Here is a 26,825-nt window from a genome sequence, read left to right as displayed (position 1 = left end):
GCATTTAGTCCATACACCGTATGAATTGATCATCAGGGTCAAATTAACTCTGAGACATCGCCAGAAAACCTCCTAGCGAGGGAGCAGATTCGGACTGCGATGCGCTATTTAATTTAGTCAGACAACGGATTTAGGCCGCCGACTGTGGCAGAATGTTAAATTTGGTCGGAGAACAAAAGTGAACCACTGAAGAAAATCACTACCATTGTGGGAAAGACTCGATGACTCGGCTAGCCCGACACAATGGTATTGTTAACGAAATACACCCGATAACTTTCCCGTCGTACCGTATGTATTATACCCCACATACCGGTCATACAGGCTCTACCGGCATCTTTGCAATTGAGAATTGAGAATTACACAGATGGATAACCGGCAGGAATCGAGTCAGCAACTCCACCACGCTGGACCTAGGGCTAAGGATCGAGTCTCGGAAATGTTATCATCCTCCAGCTTGCCTTCTCCATGGCGAAGCCGAGGTTGGTTAACAGTACGGAGTACTTGTCTGTGGCTCCCGAATACTACCTACCTATCGGAGTAGAATTGACGGTTGCCAATGATGTAGTTGGACTAAGATGGAGTCTGCAAGGGTCTTGGGGTGTGACGGGGCCCATTTCCATTATGAGGACCCCTGCATTGCAAGGAACGGAATGAAGGATTCAAATAAGTAATCTTTTCTGAAGCTGCAGATTTTCACTTTCACTCTCTTCTTTCAAATTCCATTGTACCCTTTTTGTTTGCATACCGTTCTTGCCCAGAATATGGCATTCCCTTTTGAGACCAAGTTACCTTGGATTCGGTTGCCCGAACCATACAAGACCACTTATGACCTTCAGGTCATTGCGGTTCAGCATGGAGTTCGACAGTTCCAGCTTCGTCGGTCCCCTCGCTCGGACGAAGGCATGCCACCCCCCGAGCCGCTGCACCATGACTCCCTCAAGTTCACCGACCTCAGTCGCCCGGATGCGACCAACACGCCGCCTGAGAGCAATAACTCCGCGTGGGCGCGAGCACAGAGAAGCCCCGTCACGCATTGGACATGGTATGGACAATATGCTCCGACGGTTGGACAGATCTGGAACGTCATCTATGCGCTCCTGACATTGCAGTCCGACTTCGAGATCTTCCGGGTGGTGTTGGCGGGCGAGGGCAAAGATCTTCTTGCACGAGAACTGCAGGCTGTCGGTCTTGCCATTGAGCATCCTAGTCCGTCGGCACCTCCAGGCCAACCGACGCCTCACTCCCCAGACCTCTCGAGCCAATTGGTCGTGTATCGTAGCACCTTCTGGCAGGGAGCGGGTTCTCCCTTTGGGCCTCGGCCGGTGTGGGTGGCAGATACCGACGTCTATCGCTCGCTGCGCCGTCCTCTGACTGCGTATCCATTGCATCCTGTCCAGCATACCCTGACCACCAAGTTCCCTGACGTGCGCGTGCATGCCATTCACCCGGTTCGACCGGCTAAGCCCACCCCGGGATCGAGGATTTACAGCCGTTACATCCCCCACCTCGACGAGTACTTCTCCATCTGGGCCCTGGATTATACCAACGACGAGCACCTCAAGCTATTCAACAAATGGCAGAACGATCCGCGTGTGGCACAGGGGTGGAATGAGACGGGCACGCTGGAACAGCATCGGGAATACCTGCGCAAAATCGACGAAGACCCGCACCAGATCACCGTGCTCGCCAAATTCAACGACACCTTCTTCTCCTACCATGAAATTTACTGGGCCAAGGTAAGCAAGTCAGCGCGCATATCCTGTCCGACCGTATCTTCCGTCATCTAGCCTTTGCTTTTTTTTTGCTTTTGATTTTTTCTTTCCCTTTTTCTCCCTCTTTTTTTTAGCCCATCTACCTACCCTTTTAGCACCGGACTAACTCCGCTTCTTCTTCCTTAGGAGGACCACCTCGGCGCACACTATGACGCCGACGATTGGGACCGCGGTCGCCATTCGCTTGTCGGAGACACCCGCTTCCGTGGCCAACATCGGGTGATGGCGTGGTGGTGCAGTCTCATGCATTATATGTTCCTTGACGATCCACGCACCAAGTATATTGTCGGCGAGCCCAAATTCACCAATCTCACGCCCCTCGCCTATGACCACGCGACGGGCTTTAACCTTGACAGGATCGTCGACCTCCCACACAAGCGATCCGCGCTGGTGAAGTGCCGTCGCGAGAAATTTTTCCATATTTCGCCTTTCCGCTTCAATGGGTCTGATCAGCTCGAGCGCGATCCGTTCCGTGCGTTGAAGTTATAAATTGATCTCCCTCTTCTGTTTCTCTCTCGGTCGCGGTCGGGGTCGGAGGATGGGACTGTAAATGACTTTCCTGTTTGGGGTTGGAGCTCCATGTCGATAGTATTCCCCCCCCCTTTTTTTTTTCTGGCTTTTTTTTTTTCTTGCTCTTTGCGATTAGTATTAGCGAAATATAATCGTTTTTTCTTCTCCGTTTTTCTCCTGCCGTTCCATTGCGCTCATTGAGTGAAAAAGCACTGAGTCAACCCGAGCGCAATTGAGTCTCCGTTCTCCAATTGTGTAAATTTATGAAAAGCGGGGCTCTGCAACCGGCCTGCCGCTCTTGTTTATCGTTGGCGTTGCGCCTCTGCCTTCTCCTCAACGGAGTCGTTCTCCCGCGCTAAGAAAGAGGGGGTAGAGGCCGGATAGGGTGATTGCGCAACTGCGTACTCAGGAGGGCGAGCCAAGAGGGGTTTTCGAAGGAAGGGTTAAAAAAAAGGCGCCGGTCCGGACCTCGGGATATCTCGACCTGAAGGCTGAAAGGCCAAGAGTCCAAGAGTAAGAATTTAGTGTACGGCCAAAGCTCGGCTCGAGTTATCTGATTTTCACTTTCCCGGAGCGAGCTGCAAGTTCTCAAAAGTCTCGAACTGTCGAACGTAACCATGTAATGTATCCAGTACACAGTAGTACGTATGTGTATGTATATGTAAGGCACCAAAAGAGCCAAGGGGGACCCATAACTTTAGTGTCGAGGATAGATGTGCCGAAACCGGAGCTTGAGCTGCATTTTTCGTGATCTTTTTTTCTTTTCCTCGTCCTCTGGGTCTTCCGGTTGATTCTTCACACGGTTTGTTTTCTTGACGGGCTGGCTAGGCTAGGTCGGGCCCGCAATTATCGTCAGGGGAGTCTTGGCTGGTGGTGGGGATCGTCGAATCCTGCCGTTGCATCTGTGCAATCAGAGCAATCCATCTGATAAGATGATTATCTAATCTGATTGATAGTCGTCATCAGCCAAGGAATTTTTTTCTCTGGGTTCTGAGACATGAGGGTGTGCACTGTTCATGGAAGGAGGTAAGAGCGTAGAGTGGTTTTGCCATAGCCATTAGTATATTTCGAAGTCGTATTCCGTATCTAGAAAGGAAGCAGAATCGATATCAATGGCAGGATTTTGGCACATGAAAGCGGCGTAGAAATCGATTAAAAAAAACAGGTGTAGATTGTAAGAATCAAGAGATATTCGTATTCTGCGTGTGTGTGCGCGACCAAATCTAACAAAGAATCAAGCAGTCGCAGCAAAGGGTATTGATCTAGGTATATACAGCTCCTCTATATGGGATTCAGAGCGCGCGAGCCCCAAAAATGATCCGCAGTCGGGTTGGGGATTTGGCTCCTCAGCTTGCGTCGACACTTGCGTTAACACGCCGTTCGAGCACCGTTGCAGCAATCTTGCGCAAATCCACCTTCCGAACCTTCCCGCTCCCTGTCACTGGGACTGTCCTATCCACGCCTTCCTCACCGAAGATGAACACATGCTGCGGCGCCTTGTGACGGCCCAGCGTTTCGCGTGTCCAGTTCCGCAGTTCCTCAACAGATGGCCGCTTGCCCTCGTGGCTTGGCGCGACGGCGATAAACGCTCCAACGACCTCACCGTATTTCTGGTCAGGGATGCCGATCACGGAGGCCACTTCGATGGCTGGATGCGCGGCCAGCCGCTCTTCAATCTCTAACGGGTAGATGTTTTCTCCACCTGTGGTAACAACGGTTACGGTGTCAGTCCGTACGGTTCCAATCCAGCGTCTGCATGTATCGTGGAGGGGTTCTGCAAAAAACAAAAGGCAAAACTCTGTTCGCTTGGCGAACTTACCGCGTATGATAATGTCCTTGAATCGCCCGGTGATAGTGCAACGGCCTTGTGGATCGAATAGGGCTTCATCTCCGGTCTTAAGCCACGTGGTACCCGCCTCGTCAGTGGTGAATGTCTCGGCCGTCTTTTCCGGATTGTTCCAGTATCCTTTCGTTAATTGGTAGCCCGCAATGCAGAGTTCTCCGCGCTCGCCTACTGGAACGATGTTGCCTTGTGTGTCGATAATTTTGGCCCGCGCGTGGGGCATGACCTTGCCCACGGTTCGGAGTCGGGTTTCGATGCTGTCGGTGATAACTGCGTTGAAACAGGTTGGCGATGCTTCGGTAAGACCTATTTTTAGGAAGATGCATGATTAGTCGAGTCATTCCTGTGACATGGGAGGATGTATGACAACCCACCGTAGCTGCTAGTATACTGGGTCATGTTCAGTTCTTCGAAGAGACGCTTCATCAATGGGCGAGGGACCGGTGCGCCGGCGATGATCCCCGTGCGAAGGTTACGGGTATCAAAGTTCGGGGGCTTCGGGAAACTTAGGATCGCCTCGAACATGGTCGGGACGCCGTGGAGAGCTGTGCATTTCTCATCCGAGATCGCGTGGAGAACGGCCTGGGGATCGAAGGTCTCGCCGGGAAAGACGATCTTCGACCCATGAGTAACGACGGCTAACATACCCAACACCAGCCCGAAACAATGGAACAAAGGCGGCGGGCAGCACAGGATATCGAAAGAGGTAAGGCTCATCCGGTCACCAATAAATCGCGAATTATTGACCAGGTTACTGTAGGAGAAGGTCGGGTTAGCGTTTTAAAAATTACCTCGCCGCGTGGCCTGGGGATGGGGCCGGCATACTGGTGTGTCAACATGGCGGCCTTGGGATTTCCCGTTGAGCCGCTGGTGAACTGCAGGTTACAGACATCGTCGGGAGTCAACTCAGCCTGGCGATCCAACAATGCATTCGTAGTGAGAGGCAATCCGCGCTGAACAAGACCGTCGTATGTTCCAAAGTTCTGGTATTCTCCCCGCAAAATGACGATCTCCTCCAGTGCCGTCGATGATCCCTTCCGCTTGGGTTGGGGACCCAATTTTGCCAGAACATCTTCCAGCGAATGTCGACCAATGCGAGGAGTTAGGAATAATAATCGACAGTCTGGAAGGCAGAGAACGTTAAGATAAGCTTCCCAGAGATCATCAGGCGTACACCTACCGGTATGGCCCAAGGCGTAATATAGCTCCGAGGGAGTGTAGGTGTTGTTGAGCACCACCAGGATAGCCCCGACTCGGGCAGCGGCAAAGAAGACGGAAATATATTGCTCGCAGTTACCGGCCATGATACCTATCCGATCTCCTTTCTCAATACCCATCGCCAACAGACCACGAGCCACGCGGTCCGCCTCATCACTTAGGTCTGCGTAGGTCCATCGAGCCCCCGTCCATGGGAACACCAAACACTCATAATCGCCATATCGGATACTTTGGAGGGTTAGAAGCTCGCCGAGAGTGATATCTAGAAGCTCTGGTTGTGTAGGGCCATAGACAACAGAAAGTTGCTCCCTTGGCTGCGTTTGTTGAACGTGGGATATAGTTTGCTGCAAACGCCGTACCGCCGCCATTGCGTAGGTGGTTTCTCACGATATAAATGCGAGGGGAAAGAATAAGAGACGAAGGGTTGCAACGACCGGGGCTGGAATCAGCTAGTAGATAAAGAAACAAGTAAGACATACCTCGGAACTTAACCAATTTTCCGAGCCTCCAGCCCTTCAGGTCTTGACTATTCCTGGTCGGCATTCGGTACCCAAACGAGCAACGGGGCCCATGATGGAGAATCAGACTTTGCCATTACTTTACCAGTGCACCACCCTCCTTGAACCTCCTTCCCCACTCGGACTGACCCAGTCTTTTAGAAGATTTCAGACCAAATTAAGCTCTTCAGCTATTGCCTCAGTGGAATTTTACTCTAGTACTTCGCTTAGATTTCCTGTCGGGAGGGGGTGGGAAGAATCAGATAACTATCCACGTCGGAGCCAGACCATGGTTCGCCCCCGACGCCGCTTGGCGGCTTAGACTTCTCCACTACCAAGCCAATGGGATAATTATTGATCTGGGCATGACCATGCACGCACACCCCCGATAGTGATTGAGGCGCTCTCAGTGCCCCTTGGCGTTGCATCAAAGCTTGAGGATTCCATCAGATAACCAATTGTGAGTTCAGGACCTCGGAACCCGGAAATTATCCAGCACACCACTGACGGCGCCTTATGGGCTTGTTCGGACTCGGAGTGAACTTGACCGTCCAGAACAGGATAGTGGAACGCAATATTATATTATCTACCCTACATTATTCATAATTTGCTCATGCAGAATGTTCAATTTGGCATGTGCTTGTCAATTGGTTGCCACTTTGCAAACCCTGACAACTCAAACGGTAAGACGGAACGAAGGGAAGTACTACTGCTTACGGATATCATGAAGAATGTAACCTCAAAAAACCCCTGCATAATGCCTTTGTCACTTCTGCTCTAGACCGTACCATTTAGATATTCCTCTCTGCAAAAGTTATTCAGGCTCCATCACTCGCAAGCCGGAAAGACAAGGCAACAGTCAATTCCAACGGACAACCCCAATAGCACACTTGGTGGGCCATCGACGGCGCCATCCGAAATTACTAGTAGAGGCGATTTCCCATGCAAAAGTGGGTGCTCTATCTGTCACTCGGGTTCGGTGCGGATTACTTGAAGCTACAGGGATTGTCCTGGCTACAAGAGCAGTCCGTAGCTTGGCAGACGTGAGGGATTGACATCCCGACATGTCGGCGACTAAACGGCATCGATCTTATAGACATCCACCGATGGTTTGTAGCAAACGGATGGAAGAGGGGTAGACATCCAGGATTCGAGTCCATGGTCAAAGGAATGTCTCAGCGCTCCACTACGGATCAGATAATTTTTTTGTGGTCTGTATTCTGACGCAGGATCTCCAAGGTTCAGGAATTTTTGTTATCAATCAGCTCGGACAATTTGCTCATCGATACTACTCCGTACGGGCTGGAAGCCGAAGCCCTAACAATTCTCCAAGGACTCCAAATGGTGGCAAAAGTGAGACATACGGAGTTTGTAGAGTTCTTGCAAGTCGCCGGGTGGTTTAGCGGACGAAGCCTGAACACTAGTCACTATTGTAGGCAAGAAAGCTCATGGCCAAGAAACGAACAAATTTAATATATAGCGGGCTTACTCGGTAGTATTCTGGGGAGAAGAAAAGGCCCAAAAAAGAAAGCAAATTTAAAGATTAAAAAAAGGGAAACTCTCGTGTCGAATTCATGAGTAAGGGACTCCCGTTGTGTCGGTTACAGCCGCAAGGAAGGTTGATCGATTATCGTCCCGTCAATTGAAAATAACGGTGATAGAGAATAGTTTACACGGCCCGGATTCCGATGGTGAAAGAGACGGAAATAGGATACCGTCATGGAACGGTATGAGAGGGGCCGTACGGGTCATGACGGTATCAATCTAATCAGATGATCTAATCAGATAAAACGTGGCCGAAGACCGGAGAAATAAGAGGCCGGAGGGCGGCCCACTTAACACTTTTTTGTACCCGACGGACCTGAATTGTCGTCTGACTGCTGATTCGCGGCACCCGCGCGCTACAGCCAGCAGCTGGGAAAACCTGCCAACCGCACATCACAATCACTAGCATTTTATTACTACCGCGGTAGCTCAGGTGTTCTTCTCCACCGCGACACTCTGCACCCAATGACTTTGCTATGGGACCCTTGGGCCCCACCTCAAATGACGATGACTGGATCGTCTCGGCAGGACCATCGTTGAAGAAAAAGCGTGGGTTGGCGTGCCCTTGCAGAAAGATCTTTAATCCTCTATGTTCCTCTCCTGCTCCGTCGACAGTGACGTCCATTCCTTTTTGACTACTTCCAGGTGTAGAACTCTGCTGTTGAGCACGACGAGCTCGCTGTCTCCGTTCGCAGGTGCGTGACCCCGCAGTAACTTACGACTATTCCGATGGCAGACACAATTCCAAGCAATGAGGGGCACCGAAGCTCCGCGGCCTTGGTGAACCCGAATTCTCAACTACAAGCCAACGTCACCCAACATGCAGACATTCTCCCTGTGACTAAAGTTCCTGCGCTGGATACCATCGATCCCTATGCTGTCGATAGGTCGGTGGGTGATACGGTGGCAAATAGTCCTTGGGCGGAGATTCCCTGCAGCACAGACTTCCAGAGTGTCGCCGACGACCTCACCCAGGGCTATGCCCGCTTTATCTCAAACTTCACTGGCCTCGAGGATGTCGCGTTCCTTCTCACGCGTCATACGGCCTCGGAATCTGCCTCAGATGCGGTGCGCGAGGTCATCTGTGCCTCCGTGTTTTGGTCCGAGGCCACCCAGCGACCGGGCGATTTGAGTACCTGCACAATTCGCCACGTCGACGAAGCCTCGTACAACAAGAATGAAGTTCAATTCTCTCTGGACTTGGGAGCGAGTTCCGAACCTGAGAATGGCGAGAAGCAACTCTCTAATGCCCAAGAAAATGTTGGTCCTTGCGGCATGCCCCGCTCTTGAGCAATTGCGCTGACCCGTCGTAGCATTTCAAACTACGCATCAAACCTACCTCCAACACCAACGCCCTTGCAGTCAGTTTTGCATACCCGATGCGACTTATCCCCGACCAGGCAGTGCAGCAGGTGCTGAACGCACTATCATCCTGCCTGGCGGGCGCTTCAACCTTCCTCTCACTCGAGACGCCCCAACCCGAGCTATCGATAATTAATTTCCCATCCCTTATGATACCCCCACCAATAGATTCCGACCAGAATGGAGACGCTGGGTCCAGCAGCTCCCAGCGATCACTTCTTCATGCCGCTTTCGAGGGCTGGGCCCGTAGAAAGCCGGATGCGATCGCACTTGATTTTGTGCATTCTTTACCCTCATCGACGTCTGATGCGGAACACAGCGTTCTCACCTACGCGGCCTTGGACAAGGCCGCTTCAAACTTGGCCATCCATATCCGAGCTCTTTTGGCCGGTAGCAACCCCGCAGACTACGGACGTATTATCCCTGTTTATATGACAACATCCCCCGAACTCTATATCTCCTATCTCGGTATCCTCAAGGCCGGTTGCGCATTCTCCCCGATTCCTCAGGATGCACCTGCTCAGAGGGTACTGGAAATTCTCGAAGACATTGGCTCTCCAATTATTCTTGGCAATACTCCCGAGCCCACCTCTTGTCCTTGGAAGGCGGACGGCGCAAGCCTATACTCCTGGGTCGATGTGGCAGAGGTGACCGGGTGGAAGCAGCTATGTGGCGATCAGAATGTGCCGCCCGCTTCGGATGATCAGCTGCGCGAACTGGAAATCCAGAATGACCAGACAGCTTATCTCCTCTTTACCAGTGGCTCGACTGGTAAGCCCAAGGGTGTTCAAGTCAGCCATTTAGCCGGTGCATGCTCTATTCATTCACACGCCACGGCTATTCCCCTACCCGGAAACGCGGTTGGTGATTTTAGGTGGTTCCAATTCGCGTCCCCGACATTTGACCCGTCTCTCATGGAGATCTTTGTGACCTTGAGTTGCGGTGCTACCCTCTGCTCTGCAGACCGGAGCCTGACGCTGACTGACCTGGAAACCACCATCAACGAGGCAAGGGCTACAGTCATGATGGCGACGCCCAGCTTGGCTGCGCTTCTCAGACCTTCCCGCCTAACGACGCTTGAGTCTCTCTGGACAATGGGTGAGAAGCTCAACCGGACTGTGATTGAGAATTTTGCTCCTAAGCCTACTTCTCCCGATGGACCCTCAAGAATGCTGGTCAACGCTTACGGGCCTACCGAGGGAGCCATTAACTGTACCTTTCTTGCTCCTTTCGACTACTCCATCCGTGGCTCTATTATCGGAAAGGAGTTGCCTACTTGCGCTATGTTCGTTTTGGATCCTAACAGCCACGAGCCCAAGGCCGTTCCGGCTGGTCTTACCGGTGAGTTAGCGATAGGAGGACCCCAGGTGAGCAAGGGCTACTTGAATCGGCCCAAGGAGACCGCAAAGTCCTTTATCCACAGCTCCGAGTTTGGTTACCTTTATCGCACCGGTGACATGGCTCGTGTTGTGTGGGATGAAAGTGGCTCGCGGGTCATTGAATTCCTGGGCCGTATCACCTCTGACCAGGTGAAAATAAGCGGTCGTCGTCTGGAGCTCAGTGAGGTGGAGTCTGTACTCGCGACAGTCGCGGGAATTACTGAAATCGTCACGGTGATTTCTAAGCGAGACAACAACGTGCAAGGTAGCGAGCAGATCGTGGCCTGCCTTGTGGCGGATGGCGCAAGCGACGCGACAAAGCAAGACATCGTGCATGAAGCGCAAGGGGCCGCACAGCGTCATCTATCCTCTTATATGTGCCCCTCCGCCTACACCTTTTTCGATTCGCTCCCACGGTCTAGTTCTGGTAAGGTTGATCGCAAGGCAATCACTGCCAAGCTGCAGCAAGGTGAACAGAGCGGCCTTCAGATTTTTGCTGCCCCGAAATCTGGAGTGTCCAACGGCTTGCAGGATGATTGGGAAGCAACCGATGATAAAGAAGTTGCCTCCGTTCAGGATCTTATTGTTCAACTTATTGCAGAGACCACACAAGAAGATGTCTCTATCGTCAAGCCTGGGGCTGACCTTTACTCTCTGGGCATTGATAGTCTTGGTGCCATGCGACTACTGCAGAAGCTGAGAGACCATTCCATCGAGGGCTTAGCCGTTGCCGACGTCCTGCAGTCGGGGACTGCAATGGGATTGGTGTCGACTATCCTTGCGCGCCGTCAATTGAACGGGGATGCTTTGGCCAACAGTTCCCAATCCGCAGCCCTTCATCAGAAATTGCAATCCTTCTCGGACCGGAACATCCAGACATGTGCTCAGCGACTTGATCTAAAGTCAGAAAAGATTCAAAGTGTCTTGCCTACTACTGCAACGCAGTCTGGTATGCTGGCGAGCCTTTTGCGAAGCTCCGCTGATAAGTCGTTTGCAACTCGATCCTATATTTACCACTCCGTTCTTCCACTTGAGGCAGACGTCGATGTTGAGCGCATCCAAGCTGCATGGCAAACCACGGTTGCCAGTTATGACTCTTTCCGAACTGTCTTCTCTTGGCTTGACGATGACATGGCCCCATTCGCTCAATGTGTCCTTACCAGTGAGGCGGTACCTCAATTGGATTGGAGTGTTTATGAGGCTGTGGCCGAACATGACAACGAAACTTTGGACAAGGCGTTGCGAAATGCCGAGGACTCCATCAACTTGAGCACGCCTCCTTGGAAACTATCCTTGATTAAGTCAGAAAGCCGAACGCTGATCATCCTGAGCATGTTCCACGGAATATTTGATGGAGGATCGCTGCAGCTTCTTCTCGAGGACGTTTCTTCTGTTTATGCCGGAAAGACGGTGGCCAACCGAACGTCTCTTGAGCACATTGTCAAGCACCACTTCAGTGCTGATCATGATGCGACATCTCAATTTTGGACAAAGCATCTTGACCAATACTCGCCCGTCGTGTTTCCATCGGTCACCCCCTACCGAGCCCCTTCAACTAAGACAACAGATCGCGTGGAAATCGTTGCCTCGACAAGTTACGATAACCTGAAGAAACAATCCAAGAACATCGGTTCGACTCCATTGGCCGTGCTTCAAGCCGCTTGGGGTGCGGTTTTGCTTGCTTATACTGGCACCCCTGACCAGGATGTTGTCATGGGCAGTGTTGTGTCTGGCCGACTTGATCCGGAGTCTGAAATTTGCATTGGTCCTACTTTCACAACTGTCCCTATTCGCTTGGCCGTCAACCAGGTGCAGAAGGATTCTCAAGGAATTTGGACAAACAAGTCGGTCGCGCGTCACCTAACATCCTTGAACACGCAAACCCTATCGCACCTGCAACCTCGTTTAGGTTCACTAGTAACGGCCGATGGCCGCCTCCCCTACGATACACTCCTGGCCTACCAGGACTTCAATGCTGGATCCAGTTCAAGTGGCATCTGGAGCTCCATCGATCACCCACCGATGGCAAACGATTTTGCAGTCATGATTGAAGTCTGGCCGGGTGCCGATTCTTCGTTGACCTTCCGTGCCAGCTTCAACAATTCCCATCTCGATTCGCAGGCGGCTGAGGCAATGCTGAAGTCGATGGCTGATATTGTAACGTACATTCTTGGAAGCCCAGACGGAAACTTCCAGGACGCCTCTTCGAACACCCGGCCTGAGCTCAAGTCCTCATTCAACGCCGGAGCAACCGCTGTCGAAGAAGTATCAGAAGGTGCTTTGATTCATACTAGATTCGAGGATCATACGGCATCCCACCCCGATGACCTGGCATTGATCTTCAAGGGTGATTTGGATGATGAAAACAGTCCCCTGAACCTCGCGTGGTCCTACGCACAGCTTAACACAATTGCCGACAACCTCGCGGAACATCTCCTCCAGATTGGCGGCGCCCTGACCAACACTCCTGTGCCTATCTGTATTGAGAAAAGCCCTGCATTGTATGTCGCTATTCTTGGAATCCTGAAGGCAGGAGGAGCCTGGTGCCCTATTGATACTCTTTCCCCTGCACAACGTCGCCATGATCTTATAGCACGAACTGGTGCCAAGGTCCTCCTAGTTTCGTCGAAGGACGGGGCACAGCCTGAAGGCTCCATTCCCTCCGGTGTTGACGTGGTTGATGTCAGTCACTTCTGCCAGGCTAGTCCTACTGAAGCCACCGGAGTGAAGCGAAGCAGCACAAAGGGAAGAAGCAACCCAGACAGTATGGCATACTTGATTTGGACCAGTGGTACAACCGGAGCCCCCAAGGGCGTGCCGATCACGCATTCTGCGGCGGTGTCCAGTATGAAGTCTTTGTTTAAGGATATCCCACAAAACGCAGATGGCAGCACCGTGCGATGCATGCAGTTCTCACAGTACACGTTTGATGTGTCAATCCAAGATTTCTTCTATACCTGGGGACTGGGAGGTGTTCTGATCTCTGCCTCGAGAGAAATCATGCTTGGATCTTTCCCTAAGCTTGCGAACCTCACTAAGGCGACGCATGCCCATCTCACCCCCGCCTTTTCCGCAGGCATTCCAAGAAAGAGCTGTGAGACACTCAAGGTGATCACTATGATTGGTGAAAAGTTGAACCAACCTGTTGCCGATGACTGGGGTACCGATATGCGAGCTTTCAACACTTACGGTCCGGCTGAAGTCACCATTGTTTCAACTGTCCGAGAATTTGGAAATGAGCATAAGAATGTCAAAAGTGCAAACATCGGATGGCCCATGGATACCGTTTCCGTTTTTGTGACCAAGAACCAGCGCATGGTGATGAAGAACGCCGTTGGAGAATTGGCATTGGGTGGTCCGCAGCTTTCTCCTGGATATCTCAACCAAGAGGATGTCACCAAAGCCAAGTATGTGTGGAATGAGGAAGCTGGACAAACTGTGTACTACACTGGTGATTTGGTTCGCATGCTCGCGGATGGATCGCTTGAGTACATCAACCGTGTTGATGACCTGGTCAAACTTGGTGGTATTCGAGTTGAGTTGAGTGAGATCAGCTTCTCTCTCGGCGACTGCCACCCTCTTGTCGATAATATCGAGACGCTCATTCTCAGTCGTCCGGATAGGCCTTCGAAGGTGGTTGTCTCTTTCCTCGCTGCACCGAACGCCGCAGGCCCTGAAGATGATGGGCAGCTTCTTATTCTGAATGACAAAGCTCTTGAAGCTGCTCGCTCTGCCAGTGATCAGGCACAAGCCACCCTGCCAGACCACATGATTCCCTCCGTTTACCTGGTCGTGAAGAACATCCCCAGAACTCCATCCGCCAAGACCGATCGTCGGGCTCTCCAGGCAGCCTATGCAGAAGTTGACATTGACAAATGGGAGGGCAGCCTGAACCCCGAAAACGGTGCCCTTGACCAATCATCTGAAGATCCGGCCGATGCAGCCGCGGCAGCAAATATTGTCAACATGATCGCATTGCTCGCTGATATCTCACCATCCATCATCACGAAGGCTAGTCGATTGGGTAGTTTGGGTATCGATTCTATCCGTGCCATTCGTCTCGCTTCCAGATTGAAGGTAGCCGGCTACCAGCTTTCAGTTGTCGAAGTTCTCAACTGCGTCACCGTCCAAGACCTTATCAAACTGGCCTCCACTGCAGATGACTCTAAGGCCACTGAAAACACATTCGATATGAATGCTTTCAACAGCTCTTGGCACGATGCAGTATCTGCCAAGGTGCAGGACGACTTTTTCACTGTACGAGCAACTACAATTCAGGAGAGTTTGCTCAGTGAGACCATGGGAACTTACAACATGTATTGGAGCAACCATTTCTTTTCCCTCGACCAGTCCGTGGATATCAATAGACTCAAGCAAGCCTGGTTCTCCGTGTGCCAAAAAACCGAGGCCTTGAGAACTGGCTTTATTCCTGTGGCTGAGGTTGACACTGGTTTAAAACAGGAAAGTCCTGATTTCTCTATGTTGCAAGTGATGTACAAGCTCCCCGATGTTGACTGGCAACATCTTGAATGTAAAAAACAAAACTGGGTCGAGCTGCGCGACAACCGCATTGAACAGATTATGCAAAAACATCAAAGCAGCTACTTCCAAAGCCCTCCATGGGCCGTGACTGTCCTGGACAAAGGCGATGAAAGAACCATGTTCCTCACAATTCACCATTCCATTCATGATGGACCTTCTCTTGGTCTAATTATGGATGACGTGCGTTCCGCCTATGCTTACAAGCCGCCTTCAAGACACCAGCTCAGTGACGCTCTTTCCGTCATTTTACCCACAGAGCAAAGAAACAAGGATACACGCAGTTTCTGGGCTTCCGAACTAGAGAAGTTCTCTGGGCTGGAAGTGGCAGTCTGGCCAGATCTTACTGGAATCAGATTACAGCCAGGCGAGGTCCAGGAACACAGATTTATCGCCGAAGAATGTGTCTTGTCAGAGCCCGTCTCCAAGCTTCAGGCTACCGCAGCTCAGCTTGGGGTGTCATCGATTGCATCCATCATCAGAGCAGCATGGGGATTTGTTTCTGTCGGCTATCTCAGCATCCCAGCTACCGTCTTTGCCGAGACACTCTCCGACCGTGTTCTCCATGCAGACCTTGAAGATAATGTCGGACCATTGATATCCGTTGTGCCGATTCCATTCCACCCTCAAGGAACTGTACGGGAGCTCTTGGCCGAACAGCATCGACTTTCTGTTCAGTCATGGAAGTACCGCCATGTTCATGCTCGTGATGTTCGCAAAATGCTGGACCGACCTCGTGGAGAGCCTTTGTACCCCGCTGTTTTCAACTTCCACGTGGCAGGCGAGGAACACAAGAGCTCGCAGCCGCAAATCTGGCAAGAGCTTGAGGATCAGATCGGCTTGCACGTCGAGCACCCCATGGCCATGAACGTGTTCCAACGTGCAGATGGCTCGCTCGTCTTGGAGGCATCCTCGGATATTGCTCTGATGAACAAGCATCAATTGTCGCTTTTCGTCCGCCAAATTGACGCTATGGTTAGCGTTATGCTGGAATTCCCCGATGAGCAGGTATCCAACCTAGGCAATCATATTCCCACAGACCTGCGCGCAGTCTCGAATCGGCCAGTCACTGATATGGTTGCAAACTCCATCTATTCCCCTCCAACTTATTGGTTGGAGCTCAATGCCAGAGAACACCCAGAGTGGACCGCCGTTGAAGTGGCAACCAAAATAGCTGCGACCGGCATCGAGAAGGAAATCATGACATATAGCACCCTAAATGCCGAGGCCAACCGTGTGGCTGCTTTCATTGCCTCCTTCGGTCATAAGAACAGGATGATCGCAGTCTGTTGTGGACGCAATCTTCCCTCGTACCCAGTCATCATTGGTATCTTCAAATCCGGAAATACTTATCTGCCAATTGACGAGGGTCTTCCGGCTGATCGCAAGGCCTTTTTGATCGAGGATGGTGATTGTCCTATTGTTTTCACTGAATCGACATTCTCGGCGTCGTTCTCCCGCATTCCCGAAACGTGCCAGATCTACTGTACCGACGATCCGGAATACCAAAAGTTGGTGGCACCTATGCCCACTGAAGATCGTGACTACCAATCCCATCCGGATGATCTGTCCTACCTTCTGTTCACTTCCGGATCTACCGGAAAGCCTAAAGGTGTCATGATCACTAGGGCCAATCTTTCATCATTCATTGAGTCCTTCACAGACTTTTGTGTCAGGGCTGCACCCAGAACGCTGACGCTGGGCGGCACCGGCAGACATCTTGCCCAAGCTAGCAGGGCCTTCGACCCTCATCTGGTTGAGATGTTCTTCCCCTGGCGTATAGGAATGGCAACTGTAACAGCTCCCCGAACAATGATTCTCGATGATCTGCAGGTGACTCTCGGAAAGTGGGAAATTACCCACGCGAGTTTCGTGCCTTCTTTGGTTGACCAGGCAAATGTCCTTCCCGAGCATTGTCCCAAGTTGGTCTACATGAGTGTTGGAGGTGAAAAGATCTCTCAAAAGGTGTTGGATGCATGGGCTACTTCTCATATCTGCCTGGCCAATGCCTACGGACCAACCGAGGTGACAATCGGCTGTACATTCGCCCACGTTGGTCGTGACACAAACCTGCGAAACATTGGACCCCCATTGACGGCCTGTGCTTGCCACGTTTTCGTTCCCGGCACTCAAACCTACGCGCTGAAGGGTCAAACTGGTGAACTCTGCTTCAGTGGAGATCTCGTCGGTAGGGGATATCACAACAGGCCTGATGCCACTGGGTTCACTACAGGCCCGAATGGCGAGAAGATGTACAGGACCGGTGATATAGGACGTTTGATGTGTGATGACTCGGTGGAGTACCTGGGTCGTGGTGATGACCAGACTAAGATCCGTGGACAGAGATTGGAACTTGGAGAAGTTTCTGAAGTCCTTCGATCATCCTCAACCATTGGCATCGACGTTGTCACAAGTGTTGCCAAGCACCCTGGTCTTAGCAGAGTACAGCTTATCTCGTTCATTGCACGATCGGACTCTCGTCAACGCACAAAGGGCGGCGAGGTCGCGTTCGTCCAATCCGATTTCGCAACTCTTGGCAAGGAATTACAAGACATCTGCAAGAAGAAACTGCCGGGGTACATGGTTCCAGAACTGATCTTGCCCATTACCTACATCCCGCTGGCGCCAATGTCTGGAAAGGCAAATCTGAAGGACCTCCATGCCCTGTTCTTCAGCCTCCCTCTCGCTGCTGTGCTTCAAGGAAACAACGCAGGAAGCATAGACGGTGCAGCCAACAATCGACCGCTGACTGCCGACGAAGAGGCTGTGGTCAAGGAAATATGCACTGTTATTTCCACCGACCCCTCTGCCATTGGACACCTGACAAACATCTTCGAAGTTGGTCTGGACAGTCTTAGTGCTATCGGTCTCTCCATCAAGCTTCGAAAGATCGGATACGCCGCCACCGTGGCCCTTGTCATGAGCAACCCAGTTATCGAGCAACTTGCTCGTCTACCCAGAAATATCCCTTCATCTAGCTCAGAGGCTATTGTGTCCAAGCTGCGTCAAAACCTCGCAGACATGGAATCATCATACCGCCAGAATGCTCCCTCAGAGGCTTATCTGTCGACGGTAGCATCTATCAGGCCTTGCTTGCCACTTCAGGAGGGTCTGGTGGCACGTTCCATTAACAACGAAGGCGATCAACTCTACATCAACCACATCGTTCTTCAGCTGGAAGACCATGTCAACGCGGCGCAGTTGAAGGCCGCATGGCAAACTGTCGCCCAGGACAATGAGATCATGAGGACTGCGTTCTCTCCTCTCGAGAAGGAAGTTGTTCAAGTTGTATTTTCTGCTGATTCTCATGAGATCCGTTGGGATAAAGAAGCCTACAAGAGCTTAAATGAATCTACCGAGCAACTCAAAACACGGCAAACACAGGTGTCTCGCGACATTATCTCAAACATCTCCACAGTTCCTCCGGTGCGATTCCATTTGGCCAAATCTTCAACTACTGACCAGCCATTGGCTCTCTTCATTTCCATTCACCACGCTCTTTACGATGGCGAGTCCTTCTCCATGCTGCTGGAAGACGTGGCGGCACAATATGTCAAGAGCCCTGTTCCGCAGAGAGGTTCGCCGGCGGCATTCATTGAGCATGTTTACACTCAGGATACAGAGAAGGCCAAGAAGCATTGGACGGAGTATCTGGGAGACTGCCGACCTACCTTGTTCCGCACTGATTTCAACTTCCTGGAACATCCGAAATTTGTTACCAGAACTCTCGGCAACAAGCTTTCTGACCTGGAACGCCGCTCAGCAAGCCTGCAAACAACTGTTCCATCCTTGGTACAGGCCATTTTCGCTCTTCTGCTGGCCGATGCTGTTGGGGTTTCCGATGTGACCTACGGACTTGTTCTGTCCGGCCGAGCGGTCGCTGTTCCTGGGGCTGATTCCGTTATTCTGCCCTGTATCACGACCATTCCTGGACGACTGAATACTAACGAACTTGGCACGGTCACTGAAGTGGTTGAATCTGTCCAGAAATCCACAGTCCGATCGCTCGAGTTCCAGCACACCTCCTTGAGACACATGCAACGCTGGCTTAAATCTGAAACGCCTCTGTTCGACTGTCTCTTCTCTTACATTCGAGCGACAACGCCTTCTCAGCACAACATCTGGCGGGAATTGGACAGCCAGATGCCTGCGGAGTATCCTCTTGCTGTCGAAGTCGAGGCCAATAGTGCCACCGACAGTATCAACCTGAACTGTGCATTTTCATCCATCTTCAGTGCTGCCTACAATGGCGAGGAGTTCCTTGAAAAGATGGACGCTGTCCTATCCAGCGTTGTTTCCGGTGAAATTCTCTCCTTGGACAACTTCAATCTTCCTAAGGCCGAGGGAACTGGATCTCGTTCCCCGGTCACTCAGTGGGACGAGACAACTTGGTCTACTACTGAAACCACAATTCGCGAAATGACCAAGGACTTCTGCGGTCTGTCTTTGGCGGATGTTTCTAAGGGAGCTTCCTTCATTAGTCTCGGTGTTGATTCCGTTACTGCTATCCAATTTTCTCGGAAGCTTAGAGAAGCTAGATTCCAGGTTTCCTCTTCTGATGTCATGCGCTTCTCTTGTGTGGGTGCATTGGCTCAGCACATCGAGCAGAGCTCAAATGAGGGACAACTTCAGACAAACGGCACCAAGAGAGCTGCCATTCCAGCCGATGTCTACCAGAAACATGTTCGCCTGCTTGGTGAAGGTGACTCGATCTTGGCAGTGTTTGGATGTACTCCTTTGCAATCTGGAATGATCACTCAAACCCTTGGCTCTGACGGCCAAGTCTATGTTCATCCCCATCCGGTCAGGCTCGCCGACTCTGTGGACACCGCTCAACTGAAGAATGCGGTCCTTAATGTCATTCAGTCCAATGATATTTTGCGCACTTCTTTCCATCTCGTTGCAGAGCTCGGACATTCATGGATTGGAGCTGTGCACACGCAGCCTCCTTTCGAATGGACCGAGATCAGCCTTCCCTCCGATGCCGATCCTCTTGCTGAAGTCGGTGCTCTCTTTTCATTCGGCGAAGAATCGTCGTTTGAGATTCCGCCTATCCGAACAGTTCTAGTTACCCAGCCGGAGGGTAGACTCCTAGTCGTCGTCATGCATCACGCTCTTTATGACGGTGCCTCGTTACCTTTCTTCTTCGAGGACCTCGCAATTGCGTACAGCGGCGAATCTCAGCTCGAGAGGCCGCAGTTCTCGGAAACAGTCGAACATATCCTGAACGGGCAAGATGATTCATGCAAGTTCTGGACCGAGAAGCTCTTAGGATACGAAGCCGTTGAAGTTCCTAAGCTGCCTGCCGACCAGGCTTCGGAGCGCATGTTCCTCTCGGAACACCACGTCGACCTTGATCTACCTACAATCATCGAATCTTGCAAGGCTATGGAAGTCACCGTTCAAAGCATTGCTCTCCTCGCATATGCTAAGGTTCTGGCCCGTGTTCTCGGAAAGCGCGATGTCGCGTTTGGACAGGTACTTGCAGGCCGGTCATTGCCGACTCCAGGAGCTGAGCGAACCCTGGGTCCGCTGTTTAACACGGTCGCTCAGAGAGTCACTTTCGAGCCCAAATTCCTCAGCAACAAGGCCATGGCTGCACGTTTGCAGCAGCTTACAGCGGATGCTCAAGTCTATCAGCATGCGCCACTGCGAGTCGTTCAAAACTCATTGAGAAAGGCTAATGAACTGACATCTACTTCTCTCTTTGATACGCTCTTCGTTTTCCAAAAGAGCGCCGACTTTGCCGGGGGTATCCTGGAGACACAGCAAATTTGGAAGCCCTACGAAACCGAGGAATACGCCGCGCAAGCTGAGTACAAGTTGAATTTGGAGATTGACCAAGGTAAAGATGGTATTGTCGCTAGGGCATCATGCAACGGACAACATCTGTCGCAACAGAATCTTGATGATCTCATGAACGAATTCGGTTACGTTTTCCGGGACATTATTGAGCATCCCACGAGATGTGCAACCGTCATGCCTGAACGACTGGGTGAATTGCCACTCAGGCTGTCTGCGCCAGGGGCACAGGAGAACTCGGTCGAGGAACCCGAAGCCCCTCCGCACGAAAGCACCGTTCAGTCTGTACTTGCAGAGGTTGCTGGACTTTCTGTGGACAATATTAAACCAAGCACCAGCATCTTCAGCGTTGGCCTGGATTCCCTGTCGGCCATTCGTATTGCGTCCATCTGTCGATCAAAGGGAATCAGGACTGGCGTTGCTGACATTCTTCAAGGAAATACCCTGCGTGGTATCAGTCAACGCGTCCGCCCCATGGAGGAACAGGCCGTGAAACCCCAAGGCTCACTTTTCGCGAATTATGAGCGCACGGAGAAGGCAGTTGTCGAGAAGCTTGGACTTAGCAAAGAATCTATTGAGACGATCTTGCCTTGTCTCGGCGGTCAATTCTACCATCTTGTCAGCTGGTTGAAGTCTGGAAGAAAGCTTTTTGAGCCGGCGTGGCCCTACTTCAGCTCGGAACGTATCGACACGGCAAGCCTAGAGGACGCTTGGTATCAGCTTCGTGAAAGACATCCAGTCCTCCGAACCTGTTTTGCAGCTATCTCATCTTCGGAGGCTGTCCAGGTCATCATGAAGGAGGCGGTGCGAGACACCGAAACTTTCAAGGTGATCAACTCCGATGCCACTATCACAGAGGCTGCTCAGACCCAGGCAAAGGAAGAGGCATTGAGCCCGTCCTCCTTGTTCGTTCCCCCTGTTCGTCTTCGCCTCTTAAAGGCCTGCGACCGGGACGGAATTCTTGTTCTTGTTAACCATGCTGCATATGACGCGTGGACAATGCCCATGTTTGTGTCCGAGCTTGAAGGCCTCTACCGCGGCCAGTCACTAGACACCAACCCCGATTTCGCATCCTTTGTTGATTTCTCTGTTCGCTCCCTTCGCGACCTTGACGAAAAGACCTACTGGACTTCCGCCATCGGTTCTGGCGAGCGCACGCTCATCAAGAATGTCGCAGAACGGACCGGAGGCCAGCTTCCCGATCAAGTATTCGTTGGGGCCTGGGAGAAGGTCAAGAATGTTTCCCAGCTCGAGACTTTGTGCCGATCCGCAGGCATCAGTCTACAGACTGTGGTCTTGCTTGCCGTCGCTCGCTGCCTTGCACGTATGACCGGAGTCACTAGCCCGACTATGGGTCTGTATCAAACCGGCCGATCAGCGTCGTTCACCAACATTGAAAAACTCACCGGACCTTGTCTCAATGTCAACCCATTCACCGTACCCGACGCAGTCTCTGATTCGAGCCTTGTGGACAAGGCCCAGGCCCTTCAAGCCTCTCTCGCGGAGCGTGTCTCATTCGAGCAAAGTTCCATCTTCGATGTTCTTCGGTGGGCCGGTGCTGAACAAACCACAACTCCCCTGTTCAACGCCTGGGTCAATCTACTCTGGATGCAGAACGGAGTGCCCTCCGCCAACGATGCCACGCCCGATAAGGAGCTGGACAACGACGGCGATCTCTTCCTGCCGCTTCGAATCGGTGTTCCTACAGACTTTATTCCCGCCGAACCTCTACCGGGCTTGGGAGCTACGTCGGTGTCGGAGTTGGACACTTCCCTTCTCCCTGGTGAGAATGTCTACATTGATATTGGACCGGACCCGAAGAGCGATACGATCGGCTTTGGTGTTCGTGTCGAGGGGGGACTTCTTGCGGAAGAAGAGGTTCACCAGCTGGTGGATAGCGTTGCAGGTGAAATTGAGGCGATTGTCTCTTCGCTGCAGTGATTGACGAGTTGAAGGATATATTTTGGAATTGAACAAAATAAACGGAGGATATGATGCAGTGCAGGACATATACTTTGAATTCGGGTTTTTATTGTCATGTAATTAAATCATTTATTTGTTATTGCTAGAAGCATTAGAAGAATAGACATCATTGCTGCTCAATTGTTGTAACCAAACAATGTCGGGTGTAGAGATCCGGAGTTAACGGCGGAAATCGTCATCGCCGCAGGGAAGGCTGGTCTTGGCGGAAGCTGCTTCACTGCCGCCGGCCTTCGTCACTCTCTTCTTCCTCCATCCCCGCCGCCATAATATGCCTCTTCCCGCCTTGCATTAAACGTGAATCGATGTCCCGAATCCCACCCCGAATTCTATAGGCCCATACCTTCCACTTTCGCAGGGCCTCCATTCCCGCAGTAGTCTCTACTGCACACAGCCAACCCCTCGATTGAGCATCCCGGTTAGACCGCAGTTCAATTCTCCAGAATGGCCTACGTCGTACCAATCCACCGAGCGAGTAGCATTCGCCACGCCTTGAAGCTCAACTTCCTCGACCCCGAAGAAGAATCCCTTGTGGTCGCGAAAGCGAATCGACTCGAATTTTACACCCTCACGCCCGATGGCCTCACCCTCGCCGCATCATGCGCCGTCAATGCCCGAGTCACCATGTTGACGGGGCTTTCCAAACCCGCCGATTCCCCTACGGACCACCTTTTCGTCGGTACCGACCGCTGCTCATACTTCACATTGTCCTGGGACGCTTCGAAACAGCAGGTCCGGACGGAACGGAATTACGTCGACATCTCGGACCCGTCGTCGCGGGAATCACAAACAGGGAATCGCTGCTTGGTGGACCCCAGCGGTCGCTTCATGACACTGGAGATATACGAAGGCCTTGTGGCGGTGGTTCCGATTGTGCAGTTGCCTGCTCGGAGGAGGGGCCGGGCGCCTGCCTTGCCTTCCGGTCCGGACGCTCCTAAGGTGGGCGAGTTGGGCGAGATGACTACGGCTCGGATCGACGAGCTGTTTGTGCGGTCGTCGGCGTTTTTGCATGTCCAGTCGGGCCCGCCGCGTTTGGCGCTGCTGTACGAGGATAACGAGAAGAAGGTGAAGATGAAGGTGAGGGAATTGGAATATACTCCGGCGACGACGAGTACGAGTGCGGATGCGACCCTTGCGCATGTGGAGGATTTCGTGCAGGAGTTGGATCTTGGGGCTTCTCATCTTATTCCGGTGCCTGCGCCGTTGGGTGCGTTATCCTCTAATCTACTTGCGCTTAGGTGTATATCTTTCCGGGTGCGATGAGTACTGACAAGATATAGGCGGACTTCTCATTCTTGGAGAGATGTCAATCAAATATATCGACGATGATAATAATGAGATCATTTCTCGGTTGCTAGATGAGGCGACGATGTTCGTGGCTTGGGAACAAGTGGACAGTCAGCGCTGGCTACTGGCCGATGACTATGGACGACTATTCTTCCTGATGCTCGTCTTAGACTCCAACAATGAAGTTCAGGATTGGAAGCTTGACCTCCTGGGGAAGACTTCTCGGGCGTCTGCTCTGATTTATCTTGGCGGCGGTGTCATCTTTGTGGCATCTCATCAGGGTGACTCCCAAGTTCTTCGGATCGGCAATGGCTCGTTCGAAGTAATCCAGAGCTTATCGAACATTGCCCCCATCCTGGACTTCACGATAATGGACCTCGGAAACCGTTCTAGTGACAGTCAGACCCATGAATTCTCGTCTGGCCAGGCTCGGATAGTGACGGGTTCAGGTGCCTTTGACGATGGGACCCTTCGGAGTGTGCGCAGCGGCGTTGGAATGGAGGAACTAGGTGTCCTGGGGGACATGGAGCATATCACTGACCTGTGGGGATTGCAGGTCGGCACAAGCGGAGACTTCTTGGATACGCTCCTGGTCACGTTTGTTGACGAAACGCGAGTTTTCCGATTCAGTGCCGACGGTGAAGTGGAAGAATTGGAACAGTTTCTGGGTCTCAGTCTCGGAGAAAATACATTACTCGCTGCTAATCTCCCTGGAGGGCGCATATTGCAGGTTACAGAGCAGAGGGTTCTCATTGCCGATGTAGAGGGTGGCATGGTCATACATGAATGGTCCCCACCAAGCACGTCGGTAATAACTGCTGCCTCTGTGAACGAGGAGTCAATGGTCTTGGTCATTGGTGGAATCTTCGTTACTGTGTTGGATATCAGGAACGAGGTGCAAATCACCACGCAGAAGGATTTTGGTGCCGATAATCAGATTTCCGGCGTCACGGTGCCGTCATCTCCAACAGAAGTCTGCATTGTTGCGTTCCCTCAACAAGCGCAGATCTCGGTTCTGAAACTACAGGACTTGACTGAGCTGCACACTACATCGCTTGGGCCCGCCAATGAAGCTTTCCCGCGATCAGTCCTCGTGACGAATGTGCTTGTCGATAGTCCGCCGACACTCTTCATTTCGATGGCGGATGGCAGCGTTATCACCTACTCGTTCAATACAACCGACTACTCCCTAACTAGTGTGAACAAACTCATTCTTGGATCAGAGCAGCCAACATTCAAGAGGCTACCTAGAGGCGATGGTCTGTACAACGTCTTTGCGACGTGCGAGAACCCCAGCCTAATATATGGGTCTGAGGGCCGCATTATATACTCGGCAGTAAACTCAGAAGGAGCCTCCCGAGTGTGTCATTTCAGCTCGGAGGCCTACCCCGGATCAATCGCCGTTGCTACGCCTCAGGAGTTGAAGATTGCGTTGATCGACAAAGAGAGAACGACACAGATCCAAACTCTTCCAATAGGCGCAACTGCACGCCGAGTCGCCTACTCCCCTCCAGAGAAGGCATTTGGTATTGGCACCATCGAGCGGAAGCTAGAAGAGGGGGTGGAGATGGTCAAAAGCCAGTTTGTGCTCGCGGATGAGATCCTCTTCCGGCCTCTGGATCGCTACGATCTACGACCAGAGGAACTGGTCGAGAGTGTCATTCGTGCCGAGTTCCCCGCCGGTAAAGACGAGCATGGCCGGGATACGTTCAAGGATCGATTCATTGTGGGAACAACCTACATGGATGGCGAAGAGGAGGAAACCATTCGGGGACGGATTCTCATCTTCGAAGTCGACAATGGCCGTAAGTTGACCACAGTAGCCGAACTTCCTGTCAAAGGAGCCTGCCGCGCCTTAGCCATGATGGGCACAAAGATCGTGGCTGCACTTGTTAAAACGGTAAGTCCTGCAGATTACAAAACAAAGATTGTGAGTCTCTAACACTAAGCTCAGGTTGTTATCTATGACGTTGTAAACAACAACTTCGGGGCGGCCAAGCTTGAGAAATTAGCTAGTTACCGAACGTCAACCGCCCCGGTCGACGTGACTGTCACAGACAACTTGATTGTTGTTTCGGATCTCATGAAGAGTGTGTGCCTAGTAGAATACAAAGAAGGGGAAAACGGTTTGCCCGATTCGTTGACCGAGGTTGCCCGTCACTTCCAGACGGTGTGGGCCACTTGTGTTGCCTGCATCGGCCAGGACACGTTCCTGGAAAGCGACGCAGAGGGAAACCTAATCGTACTTCGACGCAACCTTAGCGGCGTCGAGGAGGACGACAAGCGTCGCTTAGAAGTGACCGGTGAAATATCCTTGGGTGAAATGGTCAATCGCGTCAGACCTGTCAACATTCAACAATTGGCGAGCGTCACTGTTACCCCGAGGGCGTTTCTGGGAACGGTAAGCGATAACTCCCTTACTACGCTCAACGAGAGTCAAAATCTAACAATATCATTCCCAATCACAGGTCGAAGGTTCCATTTACCTCTTCGCGATTATCAACCCTGAACATCAAGACTTCCTCATGCGCCTTCAGGCGACCATGGCGAATAAGCTAGAATCACTGGGAGATCTGCCATTCAATGATTTCCGAGGGTTCCGCAACATGGTCCGGGAATCCAAAGAGCCGTATCGCTTTGTGGATGGAGAGTTAATTGAGCGATTCTTGACCTGCGAGCCAAGCTTGCAGGAGGAGATCGTGAACGCGGTTGGTTTGATGAACGTACATGATGTTAAGATTATGATCGAAGCGCTTCGGAGGCTGCATTAAAGTCACCGTTAATTCTATCAAGGGGATTCTCTAAAAGGAGGTATTGTATGTGTTATGGACATTCACGGTGGGGATATGATACTTTAGCGAGGCAATAGACGCTAGCTACATAAGTGCATATAGCTATCAGGATATTTCAGTGGTTTATAATCCTTTTTTTACGAGTCTCGATCATGTTTTACGTTCTCATGATTAATGATATATAATTTGGGGGGGTTGGAGTGCGTATAATCATTAGTCTCGAGGTCTCAAGAGCACTATTAGCAATGCACATGCGAGGGGCCTCAAAATCACCACCACCACCATTTCAAGTGACTAAT

At 51.7% G+C, this 26,825-nt stretch overlaps 4 protein-coding genes across 4 annotated transcripts; 3 read left to right on the top strand and 1 right to left on the bottom strand.

Moving 5' to 3' along the window:
* Positions 1-761: 761 nt before the first annotated feature.
* KD926_002313 (GNAT family N-acetyltransferase) lies at positions 762-2,261 on the top strand (the record flags this gene model as incomplete). The annotated part of the gene is made up of 2 exons (XM_053096993.1): positions 762-1,736; positions 1,899-2,261. 2 exons carry the CDS (start codon positions 762-764, stop codon positions 2,259-2,261), a joined length of 1,338 nt encoding a protein of 445 aa, XP_052958915.1.
* Positions 2,262-3,628: 1,367 nt separating this feature from the next.
* Positions 3,629-5,711, bottom strand: sidI (putative long-chain-fatty-acid-CoA ligase; the record flags this gene model as incomplete). The annotated part of the gene is made up of 5 exons (XM_053096991.1): positions 3,629-3,984; positions 4,102-4,431; positions 4,500-4,879; positions 4,951-5,248; positions 5,306-5,711. The coding sequence occupies 5 exons, from the start codon at positions 5,709-5,711 to the stop codon at positions 3,629-3,631; spliced, it is 1,770 nt and encodes a 589-aa protein (XP_052958914.1).
* Positions 5,712-8,114: 2,403 nt separating this feature from the next.
* On the top strand, positions 8,115-22,408 carry sidC (nonribosomal siderophore peptide synthase SidC; the record flags this gene model as incomplete). The annotated part of the gene is made up of 2 exons (XM_053096990.1): positions 8,115-8,645; positions 8,699-22,408. The coding sequence occupies 2 exons, from the start codon at positions 8,115-8,117 to the stop codon at positions 22,406-22,408; spliced, it is 14,241 nt and encodes a 4,746-aa protein (XP_052958913.1).
* Positions 22,409-22,891: 483 nt separating this feature from the next.
* KD926_002310 (DDB1/RSE1 family protein) lies at positions 22,892-26,505 on the top strand (the record flags this gene model as incomplete). Its single annotated transcript, XM_053096989.1, has 4 exons — positions 22,892-23,654; positions 23,728-25,634; positions 25,689-26,135; positions 26,203-26,505. The coding sequence occupies 4 exons, from the start codon at positions 22,892-22,894 to the stop codon at positions 26,503-26,505; spliced, it is 3,420 nt and encodes a 1,139-aa protein (XP_052958912.1).
* Between the last annotated feature and the right edge of the window lie 320 nt (positions 26,506-26,825).

This window comes from Aspergillus affinis, assembly GCF_023601865.1.
Source record: "Aspergillus affinis strain CMG 70 chromosome Unknown NODE_14_length_433147_cov_86_863592, whole genome shotgun sequence".
In the NCBI taxonomy this organism is placed as follows: domain Eukaryota; kingdom Fungi; phylum Ascomycota; class Eurotiomycetes; order Eurotiales; family Aspergillaceae; genus Aspergillus; species Aspergillus affinis.
Note: the sequence above shows the minus strand (reverse complement) of the source record. Positions and strands in the feature narration are given on the sequence as shown.